This window comes from Meleagris gallopavo, unplaced genomic scaffold (genome assembly GCF_905368555.1).
Source record: "Meleagris gallopavo unplaced genomic scaffold, MGAL_WU_HG_1.1 scaffold_6, whole genome shotgun sequence".
NCBI lineage: Eukaryota > Metazoa > Chordata > Aves > Galliformes > Phasianidae > Meleagris > Meleagris gallopavo.
In genome coordinates, this window is record NW_028147020.1 from 90,624 (window position 1) to 100,453 (window position 9,830).

The following is a 9,830-nucleotide window of genomic DNA, read 5'->3' on the forward strand; positions in this document are numbered from 1 at the left end:
TATGGGGTCAGGAAGGGGGCTATGGGGTTTCTATGGGATATGGGGTCGGGGGAATTATGGGGTCTCTATGGGGTTATGGGGTCTGGGAGGATGGTTATGGGGTCAGGAAGGGGTATGGGGTCTATGGGGTGGTTATGGGGTCTCTATGGGGTTATGGGGTCAGGAAGGGGGTTATGGGGTCTATGAAGCAGATATGGGGTTCCTATGGGGTTATGGAGTCAGGAAGGGGGTTATGGGGTCTATGAAGCAGATATGGGGTGTCTATGGGGTTATGGGGTCAGGAAGGGGGTTATGGGGTTTCTATGGGTTATGGGGTCGGGGGGGGTAGGGTCTCTATGGGGTTATGGGGTCAGGAAGGGGATTATGGGTCTATGGGTGTTATGGGGTCCTATGGGGTGTTATGGGGTCAGGAAGGGGGGGGGTTATGGGGTCAGGAAGGGGCTATGGGGTTCTCTATGGGGTTATGGGGTCAAGGGGGGTGGTTATGGGGTCAGGAAGGGGTTATGGGGTCGGGGGGGTGGTTATGGGGTCAGGAAGGGGGTTATGGTGTGTATGGGGTGGTTATGGGGTTTATAGGGCAGATATGGGGTCTATGGGGTGGTTATGGGGTCAGGAAGGGGGTTATGGGGTCTATGAAGCAGATATGGGGTCTCTATGGGGTTATGGGGTCAGGAAGGGGGCTATGGGGTGTTCTATGGGGTTATGGGTAAGGGGGTTATGGGGTTAGGGGTAGGGGTTATGGGGTTATGGTGGTTATGGGGTCTCTATGGGGTTATGGGTCTACGGGGTGGTTATGGGTCAGGAAGGGGCAGGGTTGGTTATGGGGTCGAGGGGGAGGTCTCTATGGGGTCTAGGGGTCTAGGGTGGTTTATGGGGTCTCTATGGGGTTATGGGGTCTGTGGGGTGGTTATGGGGACTCTAGGGTTCTACGGGGTCACTGAAGGTGCTTTATGGGGTCTCTTGGGGTCTCTATGGGGTCTCTAGGGGTCTCTGTGGGTCTCTATGGGGTGCCGAGGCAAGTTATGGGGTCGGAGGGGGTCTATGGGGCTCTATGGGTGGTATGGGTCCCTAAGGTGGGTCTATGGGGCTCTATGGGGCTCTAGGTTTCTATGGGGCTCTATGGGGCTCTATGGGGCTCTATGGGGCTCTATGGGGCTCTATGGGGTTTCTATGGGGCTCTATGGGGCTCTTTGGGGCTCTATGGGGCTCTATGGGGTTTCTATGGGGCTCTGTGGGGCTCTATGGGGCTCTATGGGGCTCTATGGGTCTCTATGGGTCTCTATGGGGCTCTTTGGGGCTCTATGGGGCTCTATGGGGCTCTATGGGTCCCACTATGGGTCCCCTCCTCCCTCTCCCCCCCCCCCAGGGCCACCGTGTCCCCGACCCCATTGGACCCAAAGGATCTCAGGCACCTTTATGGGGACGGCCGGGACGCCTATGGGGTCGATGGCAATGGGGACGACGCCCATAGGGTCGCTGACAATGGGGTCGATGGCGATGGGGTGGAGGTGACCCCATACCGCCTCCCAGGCTGCCCCGTAGCGGTGCGGGCGCTGCCGGGGGGGGGTTCCTCTTATGGGGCGGGATGGAGAAACTGCACCTCTGTCACCTGGTAAGGGGACATCGGGGTCACGGGGTTATGGGGGCAGTGGGGTCAATGGGGGGTAATGGGGTCAATGGGGACGTTGGGGTCACAGGGTTATGGGGGCAGTGGGGACATCGGTGTCCGTGGGATAATGGGGTCAATGGGGTCAATAAGGGTAATGGGGGCATTGGGATTAATGGGGGCTTTGGGGTTACGGGGTCAGTGGGGACATTGGCGTCATGGGGTTATGGGGTCAGTGGGGGCAGTGGGGACATTAGGGGCGGTGGGGGTAATGGGGGCTTTGGGGGCAATGGGATCAATGGGGACAATGGGGTCAATGGGGGTAATGGGGGCTTTGGGGTCAGTGGTGTCAGTGGGGTCAGTGGGGTCAATGGGGTCAATGGGGACAATGGGGTCAGTGAGGTCAGTGGGGTCAGTGGGGTCAGTGGGGTCAATGGGGTCAATGGGGTCAATGGGGACAATGGGGTCAATGGGGTCAGTGGGGTCAGTGGGGGGATTGGGGACATTGGTGTCCATGGGGGTAATGGGGTCAGTGGGGCAGTGGGGTCAATGGGGGCAGTGGGAACAATGGGGTTATTAGGATCAATGGGATCATTGGAATCATTGGGGTCATGTGGGTCAATGGGGTCAATTGGGATCTATGGGGTCAATGGGATCAGTGGGGGATCAGTGGGTTTAATGGGGTCATCAGGGACAATGGGGTCAAACAGGGATCTATGGGGTCAATGGGGTCTGTGGGTCAACGGGGTCAATGGGGTCAGTGGGGGCAATGGGGGTCATGGGGTCATTGGGGTCATGGGGTCAATGGGGGCAGTGGGAACAATGGGGTCAATGGGGACATTGGGGTCATGGGGTAATGGGGTTAGTGGGGTCAATGGGGTCAGTGGGAACAATGGGGTCATTGGGGTCAATGGGATCATGGGACTCATTGGGGTCAATGGGGTCAATGGGGTTGTTGCGGTTATGGGGTCAGTGGGGTCAGTGGGGATCTATGAGGATCACTGGGGTCAGTGGGGATCAGTGGGGTCAATGGGGCCAATGGGATCAGTGGGGTCAGTAGAGTCAATTGGGATCTATAGGATCAATGGGGTCAATGGGAGTCAATGGGGTTCGTTGGGATTTATGGGGTCAATGGGGTCATGGGATCAATGGGGTCAATGGGGACGTAGGGGACAATGGGGTCAATTGGGATCTATGGGGTCAACTGGAATCTATGGGGTCAATGTGTTCAATGGGGATTCAATGGGTCAAGGGGGTCAATTGGGATCTATGGGGTCAACTGGGATCAGTGGGGTCAATGGGATCTATGGGGTCAATGGGGTCAATGCGGTCAATTGGGATCTATGGGGTCAACTGAGATCAGTGGGGTCAATGGGATCTATGGGGATCAATGGGGTCATTGGGGTCAATGGAATCACTGGGGTCATTGGGGACCAATGGGGTCATTGGGGGGGAAGTCGGTGACCTCTGACCTTTGACCCCTGCCCAGAGGCCCCATGGGGCCGCATTTATGGCCGCCGTCACCGCTGTGCCGCTGCCACCGCTGTCCCCCCACGGCCCCACACAGTGGTTCACCGGCGCCGAGTGGCACCACGGTGAGATTTGGGGTTGAAAAAGGGCGATTTTGGGGTCCTTTGGGATCAGTCAAGAGATTTGGGGTGAAAAAATGACACTTCCGGTGTCCATTGGGGCCACCATGGAGATTTGGGGCCAAAAATGGCAATTTTGGGGTCCTTTGGGGTTGCCCTGGAGATTTGGGGTCAAAAAGGGTGATTTTGGGGTCTCTATAGGATTTGGGGTCCAGAATTTGGGGTTAATTTTGGCCCTTGTGGGTTATTTTAGGATTTGAGGTTGAAAATTTGGGGTCAATTTCCACTTTCTGGGGGGTTTCTGGTTTTTGGGGGATCAAAATTTGGGTGGAATTTCTGCTTTTTTGGGGGGGTCTCTTTGCGATTTGGGCCCAAAATTTGGGGTCAATTTGGGCATTTTTTGGGTCTCTGTGGAATTTGGGGTCTTCGGGGCTCCAAATTTGGGGTCATTTTGACCTTTTTGGGGGGGTCTTTGGGGAATTTGGGGTCAAAATTAGGGTCAATTTTTGGTATTTTTGGCTCTTTTTGAAATGTGGGGATTTGGGTCAGAATTTTGGGTCAGTTTGGGCTATTTTAGGTTTTTGTGGGATTTGGGGTCAAAATTTGGTGAAAATTTCCTTTTTTTTTTTGTGGCTCTGTGCAACTCGAGGGCAAAATTTGGGGTCAGTTTGGCCCTTTTTGGGACCTCTGTGCAATTTGGGGTCAGTTTGGGCCCTTTGGGTCACTTGTGTGATCTGAGGTCAAAATTTGGGGTCAGTTTGGGTATTTTTGGAATCCCTGAGAAACCTGAGGTTTTGGGACACCGAATTTGGGGTCAATTGGGGCATTTTGGGGGCTGCAAGGGCCCAAATTTGGGGTCACTTTTGGTCTTTTGGGGATCTCTGTGGGATTGGGGGCTTTTGGGGTGGAATTTTGGGTGAAAATGGAGTGGTTTTGGGGTTCTTCCACAGATTTTGGGCTCTTCCTGACCCGCTCCGACGGCTCCATGTGGGTTTGCCCATCCTGGGGCGTGGAGACCCCCAGAGCCAACGCTGGCACCGAAGGAAGGTCGATGTGGGGCAATATGGGACGATGTGGGGTCCATATGGGGTCCATAATAGGAGATATGGGGTTGATATTGAGTCAATATGGGGCGAAACGGGGTCAATATAGGGTGATATGGGGCAATATGGGGCCAGAGGGGGCGATATGGGGCGATATGGGGTCAATATGGGGCAATATGGAGTGAGAGCGGGGGTGATATGGGGTCAATATGGGGTTCATATGGGGCAACACGGGCCGATATGGGGTCAATATAGGGTTCATATGGGGCAATATGGGGCAACATGGGATTGATATGGGGCAATATGGGGCAAGAGGGGGTGATATGGGGTCATTGTGGGGCCAGAGGGGGTGATATGGGGTTGCTATCGGGTGATATGGGACGATATGGGGTTGATAAGGGGTCAATAAGGGGTCACTATAGGGTTCATATGCAGTCGATATGGGGTTGATATGGGGCAATATGGGGTGAGAGGGGGCGATATGGGGTGACTATAGGGCCAGAGGGGTCAATATGGGGTCAATAGAGGTCAATATGGAGGTCAATATGGGGTTCATATGGGGCAACACGGGGCGATATGGGGTCAATTGGGGGCGATATGGGTCAGGAGGAGGTGATAGGGGATCGATATGGAGTGATATGGGGTCAATATGGGGTCAAGAGGAGGTCGATATGGGGTCACTGTGGGGCCAGAGGGGGCGATATGGGGTTGCTATGGGGTGACATGGGGCGATATGGGGTTGATATGGGGCGCTATGGGGTCAGTACGGGGCGCTATGGGGTGGATGTGGGTCTCCATGAGGTCTCTCTGGATCCCCATGCTGTTCCCAGGTCTCCCAGCAGGGGGCGCTCTTGGGCCGTTTGGGGGCAGCGCTGCTGACGTCATCACGGGACGGAAGCGTCCGTGTGTGGCACCCGAGGGGCGGGGCTCCGGTGAGGGGGCGGGGCTTAACCGAGGGGGTGGGCCCTCATTGGGTGGTGTTTGCCCCTGGGGGCGGGGCTTAACCGTGGGGGTGGGGTTTCAAACGCGCGGTGTTTGCCCCCGGTTGGCTCCCAGTTGGCCACCAGTTGCCCACCAGTTCAACCCATTGGCCACCAGTTGGCCACCACTTCAACCCATTGCCCACCAGTTGCCCCCATCGGCCCCTTTGGGAAGCCAAGTGGTGGGCGGAGCTAAGAGAGCAGGCGTGGCCATCCGGCCGGAAGTGGGCGTGTCCCCGCTAAGCCCCGCCCCTCCACTTCCGGCAGCTCTCCCATTACCGTTGCTCCGCCCCCATCACCGCCATGGCGCCGAGGCCACACCCCTCACCCAACGCCGCACCTGGATTGGCTGTGGGTGACGAAGGGGGGCGGGTCTACATCCTGCGCTGGGACACGCCTCTTGCCTGAAGCCACGCCCCCTCGGATCCAAGCCACGCCCCTTCCTCTGTCCCCCCATCGGTGTCCAATAAATCCTTTGGCTCCGCCTCCTTGTCGTGACGTCATTGGAGTCAGCCCCATAACCTGCCCCGTAACCCCACATCCCGCCCCATAACCCCACATCCCGCCCCATAACCCCACATCCCGCCCCATAACCCCACATCCCGCCCCATAACCCCACATCCCGCCCCATAACCCCACATCCCGCCCCATAACCCCACATCCCGCCCCATAACCCCACATCCACCCCATCACCCCACATCCTGCCCATAACCCCACATCCCACCCAATAACCCCACATCCCCCCCATAACCCCACATCCCGCCCCATAACCCCACATCCCCCCCATAACCCCACATCCCGCCCCATCACCCCACATCCTGCCCATAACCCCACATCCCACCCCATAACCCCACATCCCCCCCATAACCCCACATCCCCCCCATAACCCCACATCCTCCCCCATAACCCCACATCCAACCCCATAACCCCACATCTCGCCCCATAACCCCACATCCCCCCCATAACCCCACATCCCACCCCATAACCTCACATCCCGCCCTATAACCTCACATCCCGCCCCCTAACACCAATCCCGCCCCATAACCCAACATCCGACCCCATCACCCCATCACCAAGTCCATAACACCACATCCATTGGAGTCATGTGAGGACATTTGGGGTCATTGGGGTCAATGGGGTCATATGGGTTTATTGGGGTCAATGGTGTCAATGGGGTCGGGGGGTCAATGGGGTGAATGGGGTCAGTGGGATCATCAGGGTCATGTGGGCTTTTGGGGGTCATTGGGGTCAGTGGAGTGATTGGGGTCGTGTGGGTTTCATTGGGGTCATGTGGAGTCATTGGGGTCATTGGGGTCAATGGGGTCAGTGGGGTCAATGGGGTCATTGTGGTCAGTGGGGTCAATGGGTCAACGGGATCATTGGGGTCAGTGGGGTCACTGAGATCAATGGGATCTGTGGGGTCATTGGGGTCATGTGAGGCCGTGTGGGGTCAGTGGGTTTATTGGGGTCATTGAGGTCACCATTGGGGTCAATGGGGTCAATGGGATCATTGGGGTCATGTGGGGTCAGTGGGGTCATGTGGGGTCACCTAGGGTTATTGGGGTCACGTAGGGTTATTGGGGTCAATGTGGCCAATGGGGTCACTGGGGTCATGTGTGGACATTTGGGGTCATTTTGGTCAATGGGGTCATTGGAGTATTGGGGTCAGTGGGGTCAGTGGGGTCACGTGAGGTCATATGGGATCTTTGTTGTCAGTGGGAATCTTGGGATCGTGGGAGGTTTTGTGGGTCAGTGTGGGGTCGTTGGGGTCACCGGTGTCACTGGGGTCAGGTGAGGACATTCGGGGTCATTGTGGTCAGTGGGGTCAGTGGAATGGGGGTGGGTTCGTGTGAGGTCACTGGGGTCACCGGGGCCGTTGGGGTCACTGGGGTCATTGGAAGCCGTTCCCAGCTTTCCAGGTGTGACTCCGCCTCAGGAACTCCCTCTGTCCCCTCTCATTTATTCCTCTCAGCTCCCACGAGGCGCCATGGCGTCGGCTTAACTCGCACTCCGCCATCGCACTCAGTAAAACAAGTTTTGTCCGCAGATCGTTGTCGCTTTGTTCTTTTTCTTCCTTCCTGGAGCCCAGCTCCCAGCTCCCCGTCCCGTCTCCCCTTCCCTTCCCATTCTGTGGGCCGGGGGGGGAGGGAAGCCCACGGCCCCCCGTCGCGGGCACAGACGTGCGCACAACTTCCGCTGGGTTCTGCTCACACTTTACTCCACGCTTACTAACTCACACCATACTCCAGGTGTGCTCTCACCTTCATGTGATACTCACAGTTGATACTCACAGTTTACTTGGTTTACGCAAGAATTACTCATGCTTTCCTCTGACTTTTCTCCAGGTTTTACTCCCACAACTGGCTATCACACTCTATTCCAGGTGTACTCACACCTTACTTCAACATTTATTCACACTTTACTCTGGGTTTACCCATACTTTACTCCTTCTTTACTCTGACTTTTCTCCAGGTTTTACTCACACTCTCTCCTTGATGTATTCGTCGATATGGGGTCAATATGGGGGCAATATGAGGCAATATGGGGTGAGAGGGGGTGATATGGGGTCACTGTGGGGCCAGAGGGGGCAATATGGGGTTGCTAGGGGGCGATCTGGAGTTTTATATGAGGTTGCTATGGGGCAGTATGGGGTGACATGGGGTCGATTGGGGTTGATATGGGTCAAGATAGGGCGATATGAGGTCGATATGGGGTGATATGGGGTCAATATGGGGTCACTATGAGGTCAATATGGGGTCCATATGGGGCAACACGGGGCGATATGGGGTTGCTATGGGGTGACATGGGGCGATATGGGGTTGATATGGGGCGCTATGGGGTCAGTACGGGGCGCTATGGGGTGGATGTGGGTCTCTGTGAGGTCTCTCTGGATCCCCATGCTGTTCCCAGATCTCCCAGCAGGGGGCGCTCTTGGGCCGTTTGGGGGCAGCGCTGCTGACGTCATCACGGGACGGAAGCGTCCGTGTGTGGCACCCGAGGGGCGGGGCTCCGGTGAGGGGGCGGGCCCTCATTGGGTGGTGTTTGCCCCTGGAGGCGGGGCTTACGGGGAGTGGGTATGGCCCGAACGAGTGGGCGAGACTTTGTTGGATGGTGTTTACCTCTGGGGGCGGGGCTTATGGGAAGGGGCGGGGCTTAACCGAGGGGGTGGGGCCTCGTTGGGTGGTGTTTGCCCCTGGGGGCGGGGCTTAACCGGGGGGGTGGGGCTTCAAACGGGCGGTGTTTGCCCCCATTTGGCCACCAGTTGGCCACCAGTTCAACCCATTGGCCACCAGTCGCTCCCATCGGCCCCTTTGGGAAGCCAAGTGGTGGGCGGAGCTAAGAGAGCAGGCGTGGCCATACGACCGGAAGTGGGCGTTTCCCCGCAAAGCCCCGCCCCTCCACTTCCGGCAGCTCTCCCATTACCGTTGCTCCGCCCCCATCACCGCCATGGCGCCGAGGCCACACCCCTCACCCAACGCCGCACCTGGATTGGCTGTGGGTGACGAAGGGGTGCGGGTCTACATCCTGCGCTGGGACACGCCTCTTGCCTGAAGCCACGCCCCCTCGGATCCAAGCCACGCCCCTTCCTCTGTCCCCCCATCGGTGTCCAATAAATCCTTTGGCTCCGCCTCCTTGTCGTGACGTCGTTGGAGTCAGCCCCATAACCTGCCCCGTAACCTCACATCCCACCCCATAACCCCACATCCCGCCCCATAACCCCACATCCCGCCCCATAACCCCACATCCTGCCCATAACCCCACATCCCGCCCTATAACCCCACATCCCACCCCATAACCCCACATCCTGCCCATAACCCCACATCCCACCCCATAACCCCACATCCCACCCAATAACCCCACATCCCGCCCCATCACCCCACATCCTGTCCATAACCCCACATCCCGCCCTATAACCCCATCCCACCCCATAACCCCACATCCTGCCCATAACCCCACATCCCACCCCATAACCCCACATCCCACCCCATAACCCCACATCCCCCCCTATAACCCCACATCCCCCCCATAACCCCACATCCCGCCCAATAACACCACATCCTGCCCATAACCCCACATCCCACACCATAACCCCACATCCTGCCCATAACCCCACATGCCCCCCATAACCCCACGTCCTGCCCCATAACCCCACATCCAACCCAATAACCCCACATCCTGCCCCATCACCCCACATCCTGCCCATAACCCCACATCCCACCCCATAACCTCACATCCCGCCCTATAACCTCACATCCCGCCGCCTAACACCAAACTCGCCCCATAACCCAACATCCGACCCCATCACCCCATCACCAAGTCCATAACACCACATCCATTGGAGTCATGTGAGGACATTTGGGGTCATTGGGGTCAATGGGGTCATATGGGTTTATTGGGGTCAATGGGGTCAATGGGGTCGGGGGGTCAATGGGGTGAATGGGGTCAGTGGGATCATCAGGGTCATGTGGGCTTTTGGGGGTCAGTGGGGTCAGTGGAGTGATTGGGGTCGTGTGGGTTTCATTGGGGTCATGTGGAGTCATTGGGGTCATTGGGGTCAATGGGGTCAGTGGGGTCAATGGGGTCATTGTGGTCAGTGGGGTCAATGGGTCAA

The 9,830-nt window shown here is 57.3% G+C and overlaps 1 protein-coding gene across 2 annotated transcripts; it reads left to right on the plus strand.

Moving 5' to 3' along the window:
* The first annotated feature begins 1,195 nt into the window (after positions 1-1,195).
* Positions 1,196-8,848, plus strand: LOC146541988 (uncharacterized). 2 transcript variants are annotated; one of them, XM_085215147.1, is made up of 5 exons: positions 1,196-1,612; positions 3,096-3,201; positions 4,146-4,242; positions 8,129-8,230; positions 8,630-8,848. In XM_085215147.1, the coding sequence occupies exons 1-5, from the start codon at positions 1,576-1,578 to the stop codon at positions 8,768-8,770; spliced, it is 483 nt and encodes a 160-aa protein (XP_085071273.1). In that variant the 5' UTR covers positions 1,196-1,575; the 3' UTR covers positions 8,771-8,848. The 2 variants fall into 2 exon arrangements, with proteins under 2 accessions (XP_085071273.1, XP_085071272.1); XM_085215146.1 differs by lacking the exons at positions 8,129-8,230; positions 8,630-8,848 and adding exons at positions 5,069-5,170; positions 5,486-5,703 and having other exon boundaries at positions 1,263-1,612.
* Positions 8,849-9,830: the final 982 nt, after the last annotated feature.

Coding starts and splice junctions, on each gene's coding strand:
- LOC146541988 (XM_085215147.1), top strand. CDS start 1,576: ATGGGGCGGGATGGAGAAACTGCACCTCTGTCACCTG. Junction 3,202..4,145: donor CGGCGCCGAGTGGCACCACG/GTGAGATTTGGG, acceptor GTTCTTCCACAG/ATTTTGGGCTCTTCCTGACC. Junction 4,243..8,128: donor AACGCTGGCACCGAAGGAAG/GTCGATGTGGGG, acceptor TGCTGTTCCCAG/ATCTCCCAGCAGGGGGCGCT.